This window comes from Maylandia zebra, linkage group LG18 (assembly GCF_041146795.1).
Source record: "Maylandia zebra isolate NMK-2024a linkage group LG18, Mzebra_GT3a, whole genome shotgun sequence".
In the NCBI taxonomy this organism is placed as follows: domain Eukaryota; kingdom Metazoa; phylum Chordata; class Actinopteri; order Cichliformes; family Cichlidae; genus Maylandia; species Maylandia zebra.
In genome coordinates this window covers 25,114,513-25,129,580 of record NC_135184.1, presented here as the reverse complement: position 1 = coordinate 25,129,580, position 15,068 = coordinate 25,114,513, and the positions used below count along the sequence as shown (strand labels likewise).

At 43.4% G+C, this 15,068-nt stretch overlaps 1 protein-coding gene across 1 annotated transcript in view; it reads left to right on the top strand.

Moving 5' to 3' along the window:
• The window catches only part of ephb3a (eph receptor B3a), a 37,225-nt gene extending 28,254 nt beyond the window's left edge, over positions 1–8,971 (top strand). Inside the window, exons 12-15 of the mRNA XM_004570482.3 lie at positions 624–839; positions 1,129–1,278; positions 4,063–4,256; positions 7,206–8,971. Of these exons, the coding sequence (XP_004570539.1) occupies positions 624–839; positions 1,129–1,278; positions 4,063–4,256; positions 7,206–7,317 (672 nt within the window). The 3' untranslated portion in view covers positions 7,318–8,971. The remainder of the gene's footprint in view (positions 1–623; positions 840–1,128; positions 1,279–4,062; positions 4,257–7,205) is intronic.
• Positions 8,972–15,068: the final 6,097 nt, after the last annotated feature.

Genomic DNA, 15,068 nt, shown 5'->3' with positions numbered 1-15,068 from the left:
CTCATCTAAGATTACTTTCATGCTTCTCAAATGTTGCACGAGAGGGCAAATCTCTGCTTCTCGAGGACTTTGCCCTTTTTACAAATGATCTTTGAGCAACATGACATAGTGATTTTGTTGACGGGCTGATTTTATTCTCATGTCAACAGGAAGAAGAAAAAGCAAAGCCATGTTCAGCCTTTAACTGCTACTAGTTTGTCAGTCAGTGAATGAGGGGAAAATACCTGCAGTGGTCTGGTTTTGAGTGCAGTGTTTTGGCTCCCATTATTATATTGTTTTGTTGAGTCAATGGCGAGCCATACCAGCTTTAGTATGACAGTAAAGACTCTAATTAATCAGCTAATTGGACAGCATGCATGAAAAGGTCAGCTGTCAGTGACTGTCAGCGGGAGCCATGAAGCACTATGACAGATGTCATGTTTACGTGGCCTCGGTGACTGATCTCCTGCCTCTAGTTCTCCTCTTATCTCCCGTACTCGCCCCTATCATCTGTTTCAACACATCTTTTCTCTTTCTCATTTTCCACTCCCTGTTCATTAACTGCCTCCTCTGCTGCACCCTCCCCGCTTCTCCCCCTCTATCTCTGACTGTGTGCATGTGTGTTTTTTTTTCCTTGCTTGCAGCTGAACGACGGGCGCTTCACAATGACACAGCTGGTCGGGATGCTGCGCGGCATCGCTGCAGGCATGAAGTATCTGTCAGACATGAACTATGTTCACCGAGACCTCGCCGCCCGAAATATCCTGGTCAACAGCAACTTGGTCTGCAAGGTCTCCGACTTTGGCCTGTCGCGCTTTCTGGACGACACCTCCGCTGACCCCACTTACACAAGCTCTCTGGTTGGTCAAATACGCGTGAATGTGTGTGCCGCTGTGCGTTTGTGTACACTGTGCTTGTTTAATTGGGCGTCTTAATTCGATCCCCACTCACTTGTTTCACATGTACACATAAATGCATGTGTGACTGTTCACGTGTGCCAATATTTACGTTGGCGCGCGACACCATCTGTGAAATTTGCATTTGCTGTTTTTTTTTTTTGCATTTGTGTGCTGCTGCTTGTGCCTGCGCTTATAGGATTGGAGTATCTTTCAGAGTGCTGATACCATCCCCCTCTGTCTGTGTGTGCAGGGCGGTAAGATTCCCATTCGGTGGACAGCACCAGAGGCCATTGCCTTCAGGAAGTTCACCTCTGCCAGTGACGTATGGAGCTACGGCATCGTCATGTGGGAGGTGGTCTCCTATGGAGAGCGGCCATACTGGGACATGAGCAACCAGGATGTAAGTCAGCACAAGAGTCTCACGAGAAAACGTATATCTATAGCCTGAAAGCTCATGGAAGGAGTTTCATGTCTAAGTTTAGGGCCGGCTGAGAGTTTCTCCAGGCTGCTGTGGCTTTGATTTCCAGCGTGACATGTTGGACTCGGGCCTGTTCTGCTGTCTTTATCTCCTCACTGCAGATGCTGGTTGCAGCTGCGTGCCTATGTTCTAGTTTTTACCACCTTATTTACGGCCCTGGCCTGCCCACCCCCCTACAAATCCATACTGCAAAGCCTCCCTCCTCACACTTACAAAGGCATACTCAGGATTGGCTTTTTCTCTCCTTCTTCTTTACGTGTGTTGGTACCTGTAGGCTATCTGCACTGCACAGACATTGTAACTGCAGCAGTGAGCTCGAAGGAAAGAAAAAATAAATCTCTTGGTTCCTCCTCCCTGAACAAAGTACTGAAGCAATGTGTACACCTCCACTTCACTCTCTGAGGAATATCTGCTCTGTACTGAGCTTCAAAAAAGCGACTTATAACGCTGATACCAATAAAGCAAAGGAGAAAAAAAAGGATCAGAAATGAAAAATGGCAGTAATGTATGTATAACTTTCACAACAGAACCCACATGCAGTAATGAAAGCATCAAAGTAGAAGCCCACTATTGTTCCCAATAGCCTTTGTGCCACAGTCATCGCTCAATAAGCAACAGAGTCAACAAATACGAGATATAAACAGAAGTACTCGCAGACTAGAAGCACGACATAAAAATCAAAGAAGAAGCGGCGGGAGACGAGAAGCGCTGCAGAAATGTTTTATTGTTCCCAAATGGCATTTTTTTATTGTTGTGGGGAGTTAAAACCCATACGCAGCTTACGGAGGCAAATGCAGTTGCTAGGCGAACTCGCATCCGTGAGCCAACGTGTTCTTCCTCCAGTTTATTGTTTCTCCCATCAATCATGCCAGTTCTGAAGTGACAAATTTGAGAATATTGTTTTTATAGTTTTGTTAAGACGCTGAAAGAAAGATTGGAATGTGTGACAGCACGAGCTGAGGAACTGTCTAATGCAGGAGATAATACAGGAACTGCCGATTATTCTCACACCACAACAACAAAGGCCAAACAGAATGAGCATAATACGAATGATTCAGAGCCAAATGGTAACACTCTGTAGAGGCGCCACATGAAATTTGCCTAAATCCTTATGCACAGTCTTCTGGGTTGATATTTATTTAGCATAGCAAATTTCAAATGTAATCTTCATTTGAATGTGTTTGTGGCGGAAATGATTATGGACCAGAGTGAGACAGGTTTACAATTATCAGAAAGCTTGCCATAAAATGTGTCCAAATGTATTGGTGTTCTTTGTCTTCAAAGGAAATTTAATGATTTCAGAGACCCCTCAACTTTATCCCTTAATGCAATAATTTCTGAAAACTCTAAGATAGGTTTCCATTAAAATTTCTTACAAGTATACAAAGGATGAAGAGTAATAGCTGAAACAAGTTTCAGATTTCTTTAGCAAATGATCAAAAACTTGCAAAACAAATGGTATTCTCCTCTTAAAATGCTAACAGCCTAAACATTTTAAACATTATTATGGTGTATTCTTTCAGTTATCTCTTGTAGTACACTTCTGCATAGTACAAAATACTTTTTGCATAGTACATGAACAGGGTAGTGTTGTTTCAAATCCAAAGACAGCTAGTAATGCGCTTGTTGAAAATGGCGATTGTAGCTAATGACCATTATCAACATTAGCTGCTTCATTTTGCAGAACTTTACAACTCGTCAAGCCTCCGACCCTTTTTTACATCAAAGACCTAATCAAGACACTTCAGCATCCACAAACATCAAATCATGCCACAAGTATAACATTAATACCTGACAAAAACAAAAACAAACCAATGTTAGCTAGCTTGCTAGCTAGCGTTGGCACTAACTAGCTAGCTAACTTTAGCGATGTCGGTGTACCCTCCCACTGGCTGAAAACTGGTTGATGGTCACATTTCTCCTACCTTGGAGACAGCTTGGCAAGCACTGAGGATGAAACATGTTTACACCTTAGTTTTTTACACCATCTTACACTTGTAATAAAACCCTTGTCAGTGTTGACATCAAATATACTATATTATTGCTTTTAGCTTCATTCAGTATTTAGTGGAGACTCAAACAAAATTACCTTACAGATACAAATTTTTGTGACCGTTAAGTTACGTGCACGGTTAAAATTATTTAAGTGCCAGACTTAGACAGACAATTCCAGTATAAACTTTTCTCAACTTAGAGCTGAGTGATTGAAGCGACTACCAATGAGAGTGCAGCATACTGGATATTGTAAATAAATGAGAGGATTACCATTCATCAGTCAGGAGTAAACTGTCAGCTTCAAACTCCCAACTCTTGATCGTGGCTCAAGAGTTGGGAGTTCGCCTTGTAATCAGAAGGTTGCCGGTTCGAGCCCCGGCTTGGACAGTCTCGGTCGTTGTGTCCTTGGGCAAGACACTTCACCCGTTGCCTACTGGTGGTGGTCAGAGGGCCCGGTGGCGCCAGTGTCCGGCAGCCTCGCCTCTGTCAGTGCGCCCCAGGGCAGCTGTGGCTACAATGTAGCTTACCATCACCAGTGTGTGAATGTGTGTGTGAATGGGTGGATGACTGGATATGTAAAGCGCTTTGGGGTCCTTAGGGACTAGTAAAGCGCTATATAAATACAGGCCATTTACCAAAGTGATGCACAACAAGTGAAACACTCCCTGTGTGGACAAGCCAGTTGTTAAGATTGACTTCCTTTGCCTTCAGGTGATGACAGCAGTAGAGCAGGACTACCGGCTGCCCCCACCCATGGACTGTCCCATGGTGCTGCACCAGCTGATGTTGGAGTGCTGGATGAAGGAGAGAAACCTGAGGCCCAAATTCTCCCGAATCGTCAGCACTTTGGACAAGCTGCTTCGCAACGCCGCAAGCCTCAAGGTGGTGACCAGCACCTACTCAGGGTGAGTCTACAGTTAGGTCCTTGATTTGTTGCAGTGCATATTAAGTTGCATATTAAGGCAAACAGTCAATTCATCTTGGTTTGATTTGTCCAAAGATTTTTTTTTCAGAACTGTGCAGGTTGTTTTAGATTTTTCCCTTACAAAGTTTAATCTGGCCTTCTTGTTTCTTGTGTGTAACCAGTGGTTTGCACTTTGTGAATCCTCTATAGTGATTGAAAAAACTAGTTCAAGGTTGTTGTTTTTTTTTCCTTTTTTCTTTTTGATTTGTTTAGATGTTTTGAAGATGTTTCTGTTAACCATGTAAATAACTCTGCGATCATCCACTTTAGTTCACTTTTGGTCTTGCTGAGCTGACCAGTCTCTTCTTTTCTTTTTAAGAAAGTACCAGATTGTTTTTCAGTGAACTGATGGCTTCCCTCTCTTCCCTCTTAATGAACTTTGTTTATTATGTTTTCTTCATTTACCGTGAAATAACAAGGAGGGAACCGGTCTCACCCGCCTATTAAAACTGATTGCCAGTCAAACGTCCAATTAAAAATGTGGGGCTATGTATAAAAATGGCTGCAATTCCTGAACAGTTCATTCAAATATTTAGTAAAAACCTCTTGAATTAAATCTGAAAGTTTGCTCTTCAAATCTAACTGTATATGCAGGATAAATTTAAAGTAGATGTCCATGTGACATGTCAGAGTCGGGCTGATTTCAGTATGGTTTTTCTGTCGGTTATAGGAAGACAAGTAAGTTCGGTTAAATTTTCTCTTCCATCCAGAGATGGTATAGATCTGTTAGAATCACAGACTTTGATTACCTTGTTGGAAGGCTGGAGGTTTCAGACACTTTCCCACCACCCAGCAAGCACTTTGAGACAGAGTTTTCTCTTTTTCTAGCTAAAGATCAATGTTGAAGTTGAAGTTAATGTTAAAGTAGATGAAGAGAAGTTGCAAAGTGGATGGAGAGTGTTGCTTTTAGAAAAGTGTTGCGTCTCAGTCCTTTGTGGAAAGAGCAAAGCGCTTCACTGTCACCACCTTGGCAAGTTTGCCGCGAGATTTAGCAACTCTTCAGAGAAACTCGCTGAATTTACTTTTCTTGGTAGCTGCTACAGAAAAAATAAATAAAATATCAGTGGATTTCCATGCACAGGAAGTTCTAAACGAGTGTTTGGGGCTGCAAATTTAGAATCCAGCTCGTGTCCGTTTTGAGGATTCCTGGGTCACAGCAGCAGCAGCCAGAGTTTACAGTAAATGCAGAAGCATGGACTCTAATTAGAAATAATACCAGCTGTGTTGTGGCAGACTTGGCACCTGATGTATAACCGAGGCATAAAATGCTTTTGAGGTCTTTCTGCAATAAGAGCAGAAATAGTGCAAACACAAGGAAGCAGTGATGCAATTCCTTCTCTTTCACCTTGTGCGAAATTGTCCTCTGTATTGCATATGACGGCTGTGAAGTGCAGGATGAAGACTGGTGCAGCGCCGCGCCTCTGGGTTGTGGGAATGAGATGTCACAGTAAAGAAAATTATGGCTGGCCTAAGGAAAGGCACAACAGGGTTCATGCTTGTTGGCTTCGGTTTTGTTTTATGCTTTTGGGGGACTTGGAGGATGCCTCTTTGAGCTGAAGGCCTTTGCGAGCAAACAGCGGACTCTGACATTTCCCGTGGACGTGTAAAGATTTTGCTTACTCGTAGGCGCCCGTCTTCGATTTCGAGCTTGTTCTCACTGTTGAATTTTAATGATTAGTACTTCTTTTAAGACGTACCAGATCCCTACATCTTAACCGATGCGTAACGAAACGAGCACACGTCCTCGAGCCCCTGCCTCTGACGTCGGCGATGGCACCCTGTTTCAGAGTCACATGAGGCAGAAATTGTACGCAGAGGATCCGGGTCTGATGCCAGCTTCTTGGCTCACAATTTCACTCTAACACTGAGCCCCAAGGGCGATTCTTATGCCAGGATTTGGGCTCGGCGAAGCTAATTGTGTGTGGAAATGTAATGGCTGACCTCAGTTTAATTCCCCCTATACTTGGCTGGATGCTGGAATGTAGGTGATAGGACAGACAGCAGCCAGAGCTGCTGATGTGGAAAAGCAGGAGGTGATGAAGTGTGAGTAATAAGGGAGATTGAGGAGAAGCTAAAAGAGAGGAATGTGTTTAATTAGGTTGCTAATGAGCTTTTTAATGCATCAGGGGAGGGTGCACCCAATGCTGTGATGAGCAAATAGGAAGGCAATGGGTGTGTGTGTGTGTGTATGCATGTTGTGCTGTTGTTGTGTTCCGATGACATGCCAATGATTAATTTATGGCCTCATCTGTATGCAGCAGCTAGAGATATAGATGGAGAAGGAGCAGGAGGAAGAGGAGGAGAGGGAACGGATCATGTTGTCAGAGCATGATTTAGAGAGCGTCTCCCGTGTTTGCGCGTGCGCGCGCGAGCCGTCGGAACGCTCGCTGCTGCTCACCTGCCATTGGCTGCTCAGTGATGTCGGGGCAGATAACGGAGGGAGAGAGAGGATATGAGATGCGGCGCTATCTGTGGAGTATCTTGTGCCACGAGGGCCTTAAAAACAAGGACACTGGCCGAGGAACAAAGGACACTCGGAGGCTCGCGGGGCTTTTTCCAAGATAGCCGAGAAATGTGTTGAACTTTTATTAAAACTGGAAACGCGATGAATAGATTCAGGCTTGGCATTTGAGTTGGATGCTGTTTATAGCAGATGAATCTCCGGATCAGCAATTTTGAGCTCATTCTCCTGGCGCTGTATTTTTTCATTGTCCATAACCAGGAGATTTAAGTGTATAGACTCTGCAGAATTTAGCTACGCTTGACACCAAGATGGATTAGGCCTTTATCCACCTTCAGCGAGAGCACTTAGTGGCGCGATAATGAGTTGCACCTTTTGTTTAAAGTGGCCGTGAACTTGGCGCTGACCTGTGTGGCTTTGTGTTGGCAGGGACCTGCTGCGGCTGGGAGGAACGCTGCCGGGACACAACAGGAAGAGTCCGGACAACAGTCAGGAAATCATTCGGCAACAGATGAGCCAAACTCTCCCGATCAGGGTGTGAGCTGGAAGGACTAGCTAAAAACTACCTAAAAACTCTTGAGACGAAGAACTGATGTAAAATAAATTTAAAAAAAGAAGAAGAAGTAAATGAAAAGGATGGAAGCTCCGGCGACACAGCGAAAGAGGACCAATCTGGAGATTTCTTTCCCACTGGAGACTCAGTGTCTGTTTAAAGAGAACTCTCCATTCCAGTGTGTGTGTTCATTACTTGACACTTGTGGATTTGTGACTGTTGACATAAAGCCAGACTTCTTATTGCTCCCTCTCAGGTTGTGTTTGCATGTCTGCATGTGTTTTCTGCTGGTTGGGGAATCAGTCTTTTCCTTCTCTTCACCCTCCGACTGAGGACAGGGCGGGCAATTTCACGCAGATGATGCAACAGTGCCAAGATAAAGCAATCGTTTGCTTAAAACCAGCTCAAAGACAGCTGTGGACCATCTCTCCAATCAGCGATTCCTTTTCTTTTTAAAAGAAAAAAAACCCAACCAAATATGTTCATTCATTTTGCAAATTTTATTATTCTTATTTTTTCCTGTAAAACAAGAAAAAAGAACTACACACTTTTCATCCGCTTCCTCTTAAAAACCGTCTTCCGTGTGTAACGGGAGACGTTACAAAACCTGTACAAAGCATCCGAGTCTTCACACCGTCTCTCTCTCGGTCCGAGGGGAGGCGTAGCTGACACTGTGCGGGACACGTCATGTGCATGCCAAAGTGGAAACGTCTTCACGAGAAAAGGATGAATAACGGTCCTCCTTAACTGTTGCTTTGTCGGCATCTTGCTGGATGGGCTTTAATGTCCACGTTTTTTCTTAATCTTGTTTGACTCACGGACGCATTGTTTTGAATGCTAACTTATTATCTGGCGAAGAGGTGATTCCTACCTGGACTTACCTTCTTTTTTTTTAATCACTTGTTTTCTGACATAAACAAAGCAGACAGACATGAATGGGTGAATTAGGAATCAATAGTTCTGCTCACACAGAGTACATTACCTTTAAACCCACTGAGCAGACATGTTCAAGGGCCTGTCTTTTCATTTTGTTTTTGGTTGTTGTTGGATTTGGGGATTTTTTTTTCCTCAAATTAAAAGCGCCTGTGGTAATGCTGTGTTGTACATTAAACTCTGGTGTTGCAGGTCAGTGTGAATCTAAAAGGTCGTTATCCAGATGATAGCTTGGTGACCTTAATAGCGACCAGACCTACAAACACGGATGTAAAATCGACCGCTCGCTGGTTCATCTCTCCTCACGTGTTTTCTCCAGCACGCCGGCTCTCAGCGCAGTTTCCTATTAAAACGACTGCCTGTATATAACACTATATTTGTATTAGACCAACCTGCTCGGCATTTACAACTATCTGACCTGACTTTGGCCTCTCTATGACCCTCGTTTATATGCTTGTTTGTTTAATGTTGAGGAGCAGACAAATAGAGGAAAATTACAGTTAAATGGTCATTAAATATCTGAAACTATATGTCACGCTGAAAGAAAATGTGTCTGTTAGGGCAGACTCTTTTTTTTTTTTTCCTGTGCAAGTAAAGGTGTATTAGATTGTAAAGAAGAAAAAAATTTGCCAGAAAAACTAGAACAAAAATAAGCATTTCTCTTTCAGTATTTTTACGATAATCATATGCAAATAAATTATTAAATGGATCTCTGGTATTCTCTTTGATTTCTCCGTGGGTTCACTAGGCCGAAGTTCCCGGCCTCCTCTCATCCAGCCGTGGGATGAAACTAGGCGAGAAGCGAGCGTGTTTTACCTCCTCGGTCGGAATATCACAGCGGCTTTGGATGAACTCATTAAGATTTAAGATTAATCAAAGCCCCGTCCGCACAGCTCACCAATTAGCGAGACCACAGGACTATTCTGGGGATTTTGCAGTCTCTGTTGCTGCTGGAGAGGCTTCAAGGAGGCAAAGTTAATCTGGCTTCACACCAAATGTCAGCGTTATTTGGCTTTAATCTGTCTGCCAGGACACAAACCAGGTCCCTGCGTACTGCCGCGGTTGAGTGAAGCTGTCACCCACTGTTTTTATTGACTGAGAGGAAGCTCGACTGTCGGGGGGTTCATACTTAACCATCTCTGACTCACAGCTCAGGCTGCTGCTGTATGATCAGCCACCAAAGGGAAGACTGCTGCCGTGTTCTCCACATGTTCTCTAATCATCTCTGCAGCTCCCACAGGATGTGCACACAGCAGTCAACACACAGCCCCGTGGCATTTATCAAGTGTGTCAGATTCTCAGGTAGATAAGGTAGATAGATGCTTTGTGGTGGGGTTTTTATGGATACATCAAAAAAGGAAAACAAAGAAATAGAAATGCCCGACCTTGGGGAGCAGTGTTCTGCACACGGGCCTGCAGAGGAGGAAGTCTGTCAGGGGGAAGCTGCATTTGGGGGGGGCCTTGCTTTTAATCACGGTCTCTTGGTTTTCACCGCTACATCTGAGATCTGACACGGTGTCAAAAGTGAGAATTTGCATCCTGTTTATCATCAAAACCTTTGAAGCGTTTCCAGTTTTTGCAGGCCGCTTCAGCCTGCTGCTCACTATAAACCAGCCTTCACGTCCCTTCCAATCACAGCAGAGCTGCTGCGGGGCCCTGATAGACGACGCAGGACGGCAGCAAACCTAAAGGAAAATATCTGGATTTGTTGTACCATCAGCTGAAACGCTTCCTCACAGAGATTTTAATGAGCGTGCTCCGTGGAGGGGAGGGGGGGGGGAGCCGAGGAAGCGGTGGCAGGATGACAGGCAGGTTTTTATTTCGCAGGCTGCTCGCTGCTCATCACTAACCCCGACCGTCTGCGGTTCAACATCAAATCGCTGCGTCGCCGCAGCGATCCCAACGATTACTGAAAGATTAACACCAGCCCAGCCGTTATACTGGATGTATATAATCACACGAGAACACCAGCCAAGACAGGACCCACAGAAGACATGAAAATAACACACACACACACAAACACACAGGCTCACTACAAACACGCCCGCGTCGCTCACGCTCAGATCTGCTGGATTGGCAGCAATTAGTCAGATTTAGCTGCATCTACTGCTGTAGCCCTTCTGAATGCAGCAGTCAGTTCTCTTCCAAGCTCAAAGCACTCATTTGCCATCCTGTCCAAAGCAAGTTTAATGCCTCCAATTACAGGGGGTCTGCAAGCAGGCAGATTTGGAGCGAGGCGGCTTGGCAGGAGTGTTTGCTACGCATCAGGGCCTTTTAACAGAGCAGTGATTTGCTGTTGCTTGCTGCTGCTGCTGCTGCTGCTGCTGCTGCTGCTGGTGGTGGTGAAGCCGCCTGCGCCGGCTCATCAATGGAAAACTACCCTCTTTATGGTGAAGCGCATGCAGCACTAAGCCAAAACTGTGAGGAGACACACACACGCACACAAAGGACAAAAAAAGAAGACGAAATCTCGGGCTTTTTAACGAGTTGTTGCTGGCTGTTTCTTCACACTCTCTGCGTGGAGGAATTTCTGCATCTCTGCACCGCAAGCACAAACGGAAATCAAAGTCTTTTCAGCAGCCATTTGGATGTAAAACGGGCTCTATTTTAATTGATACTGTACAGCAGAGTGTCAAGGGTGTAAAGCGAGCGAAATGAAGGAATGGGTGCAAGAGGATAAGATAGTTGGCGTAAGACTGACACGAAGCACGGGATGTGCTGCATTAATTATATATGATAGTCAAGGAAAAAAAGAACTTTTCATCTCCCCAAAATTTATATATATATATATTCTTTATACTAAAACTGGCTTTGATTTGATTTTTTCAAATTATATAGTTAAACGGATTAGCTATATCCTGTTTGTATGTACATATATATATCATGCAGTAGTAGATTTGACTAATCCATGTCCATATTATTAATGTGCACCACCATCTGCAATAAAAAATTCAAGGGGGCCTATTATGAAGAGCTTTACATGATTTACAGAGCAAAATCTCATATCTCTTATCTCACACTGAGTCTTGGTGACTTTCAGACTTGCCTCTGATTGACTGCTCCTAGTAAACAAAACAGAAATGAAGGTGGGCGGGGCTTCTGATATGACCATATAAGGGATATGTGCTCTTACTGACATCATACAGATCCAAAAGTAGAAAAAAATGTCTGAGATGGCACAATTAGAGCTTTCATTCACAGCGATTACTTGTACACATGCTAAGATCATTATGTCAAGCTCTGGATATTTTTATCATGAACATCAACTATTCTAAGATTATAGCAGCCATGTGAAAAGGGAAGTTTTCACAGCAGCAGTTTTTTTTTGTATTACTTTCTTAGTGTCACACATCTTTGGAATTTGCATTTATTCATGCACTGCTCTCTTAAAGTTCCACTGCAGCATTTGAGACAGGTTAAAGTCTGGAGTTTGACTGGGCTGTTGCAGATTTGCTGCTGTGCTTGGGACTATTGTCCTGATGCATGACCCACTTGCAGTCAAGCTTTATCTGTCGAGCAGATGGCCTCACATACTTTGGTATTGAAGTTTCTCACGTTACGTCATGCGCTCGTTGCTCAAGAGTCATCACCCATACTAGACGTAATACAAGGACCGGTTGCTAGGGAAAAATATGTATTTCCCGACTTCCTGGCGGTGGTTTCTTGAGGTTTCTGACTGTCGGTGAGTGAAATTGGTTGCAAAAAAAGGTGCTGCACTAAAAACCTCCTGCTTTTTGACTTGGTTGCTAGCAGTTTGCAATGGCTGCCTGTAATATCCCTGTAATTTGTCATGATTGTCTGCAAATGCTTGCTAACTACTAGCCGAGCAATAGCAAAGCTTGAAAAACCCCAACACAGACCAGAAATTGAGGTTTGTCTTTAAAGTGTTTTAAAAATGTGTTGAAGGCAAATGCTCTCCACAGTTTCACTGCACCTCGAAGAGCAGCTGGATGTTTGTAGATAAGACTCACTACCATTCAAACTATGACCACAGCAATATGCTAGCAACTAAACCCAAGACAGATTTTACCACCCAGCTGGAGAATACATATTTTTTTCCCAGCAACATGTGGTTGCCAGATAGTCATGGACTGGTCACAAGGCCTGCGTGACAGAAGTTAGTCTCATGTGGTTAGCAGCCACGTGTCTGCAAAACATCAGCACAGAGGAGTGCTGCAAGGTGCCCATGTCCTGTGGCTGCAAGACAAACTCCATCACTCCTCCCCCACCGTGCATGATAGTTGGCATGAGACCATTGTGCTGATATGATGTGTTTGGCTTTCTCTAAATATGGTGCTATACATACAAATGGTGCTATGGTGCTATACATATCTCCACTTTGGTCTTCTCTGTCTGAAAGATATTCTTTCAGAAGTCTTGTGGGGGGGTTTTCAGATGTGACTTTGCAAACCTAAGCTGTGCTGCCATGTTCTTTTAGAGACAAGATGTTTTTTCCTGGCAGCCTTTTCAAACAAGCTGTACACATTCAGCGTTTTTCTAATTGTACTGTCATGAACTTTAACATTCAACATGCTAACTGAGGCCTGGAAAGTCTGAGATGTTACTCTGGGTTTTGCTGGGAATTTGCTGGGATGTCTGCTCCGGCAAAGATTGTGACCTTACAAACCTGAATGCTCCAGACCACACAACTTTTGCTTTTATTGAGGTGTTCACAGTAGCAGCACCTGGCTGCTACTTACCATCTTAATTCCTATGAAAGCAGTCGGGTGTAGTTAGTTTTTCACTTCATAGAGTCTTGTGAAGGACTTTCTTTTTCACTTGACTGTGTATGACAGAAAATAAGAAAAATCCTTAAAGGTCTGTTTGATAGCTGCAGTTATATTTTATTATTAAAATGAAAAAATGCCTCGGCAACACATTCCGTATTTCAACAGTATTACTAGGCATGAAATTTTCCGTACTGATAGACACTAATTCATCATTAAGAACCTTTAGAAAATGAACAGAATTTCCCAATCTGCCCACAATTTAACACTGAAATCTGAAACTCATTATAAAGCTATAAAGTTATGTGACATTCGTCTTCTTTTAATCCAAATTAATGGATTACATTTAACATTTCTTGTAACCAGATTATTGTAATCTTGTTAAAGATAATCCCTCACCCTGGTCTTCAAGTAGCCCATTATATCTGAACATTTCTGCAAAGCAGCTGGCACTAAATGCAACTGTAATCTGAGCTGCAGCCTCGCACCTAATGAAAAATATATGGGGAGCTGCAGAATATCTCATTACAGAAATATTCAATTTTCCCCTCAAATGATTTGTTCACATTTAATTAAAAAAGAGCTACACAGAAACTCTCACACGTACACACACATGCACATCTGGGATAGTAAATAATGCTTTCCAATTTCGCCTTTACCTCCCAGCACTTTCCCTATAAAAGCCCTCAGTGTTGCAGGGACGGGTGATTAGCATGACAGTGCATTTTGTGCACAGAAAGGCTTCCCCACCTCTGCCAGTCTCTGGCTCTATCTCTGCAGTGTGAGCCATTAAATGGCCTCTGAAGCCCCAGCCATTGATTAACGGGTGTCAGTACCCTGTTGGGTTTGAAGGACGGGATGCATGTGCATTAGAAAAGTGCCTGCTAGCTGCTAACCCCCCCTCCCATTCTCTCGCCACCTCCACAATCACCACCCCCGTTCCACTACTGTTGCTGCCAGGGCTGCTGATCTCTGGGCCACAGCCGCCACAGTTTGAAGGGAATCAGAGCTGGCGAACGAGGTCAGGAGGAGGAAGGGAGCGAGGGAAGACTTAGGAGCGGAGGAAATGTAAAGGATGAGGAGGGATTGGGGATAAATCGCTGCAGTTTAAAGCTGCGCCGTATTAAACATTTTCAGACTCACGCTTATTCACTCTCTAGCAGAAAGTTGATTGTGTCTGTTACGTGTGACGCTTTATTCACCCTAGCTTGGCAGGAAAACTAGATACTTCAATTGCCACACAATATTCTGCATGCACAGTAAAAAACGAGTGCATGCTGTTTTAAGTGCAGCTACATGTTGAAGTCAAGTATCTTTTCCATCTGGCAAGATAAACAAATAAGGCTCCTATTATGTTACTTATTTCTTCGTAAGCCCGGAAGGTTACCATTATGTGTGCATGTGCAGAGGAGGGATAGTGGACATACTGGGCAAAGGATGTTGAAGCTGCCAGGCATACTAGAAATTGGAAAGTAAAAGACAGAACCATGCTTTATCATTTTTTAAAGACTTTCAAAATAAATGTTAAATTACAGGTGACATATAGGTTCTAAAACCTAAAAATAACACAACTTTAACTGCGTTTAACTGTAAAAGTAAAGGTTCCTGTTACATTACATGAATAAAAATATAATCAGTAGATGTTTTATGACTTTTTGATATACTTTATATAAGACATTGACAATACAATGCCACTGTAATATAACCCACTTGGTTTTAGAGTCCACAAGCTAGCAGGCTAAAGTGATTCATCCACTCATAATGCAACACAATAACTGTTGTGTTCACTTAACAACACTCCCTGCCCAGTATTATTGCAGCTCTCTTGGATTGGTTTCTTCCTGTTTAAAGGGAGTTTTTCCTTCCCACTGTTGCCAAGTGCTTTCTGATAAGGAGTAGTATCTGGGTTTTCTCTGTATAATTGTTGGGTCTTTACCTTACAATATAAAGTGACTGTTGTGAATTGGCGCTATACGAAATGAATTGAACTGAACAGCAAAGTCGTGCGGCTTCCCAGCTTGAGAGAGCCTTCTAGCTAAAAGAAAATCTGACTTGGAACTCAAGATTTCCGACTTCCCA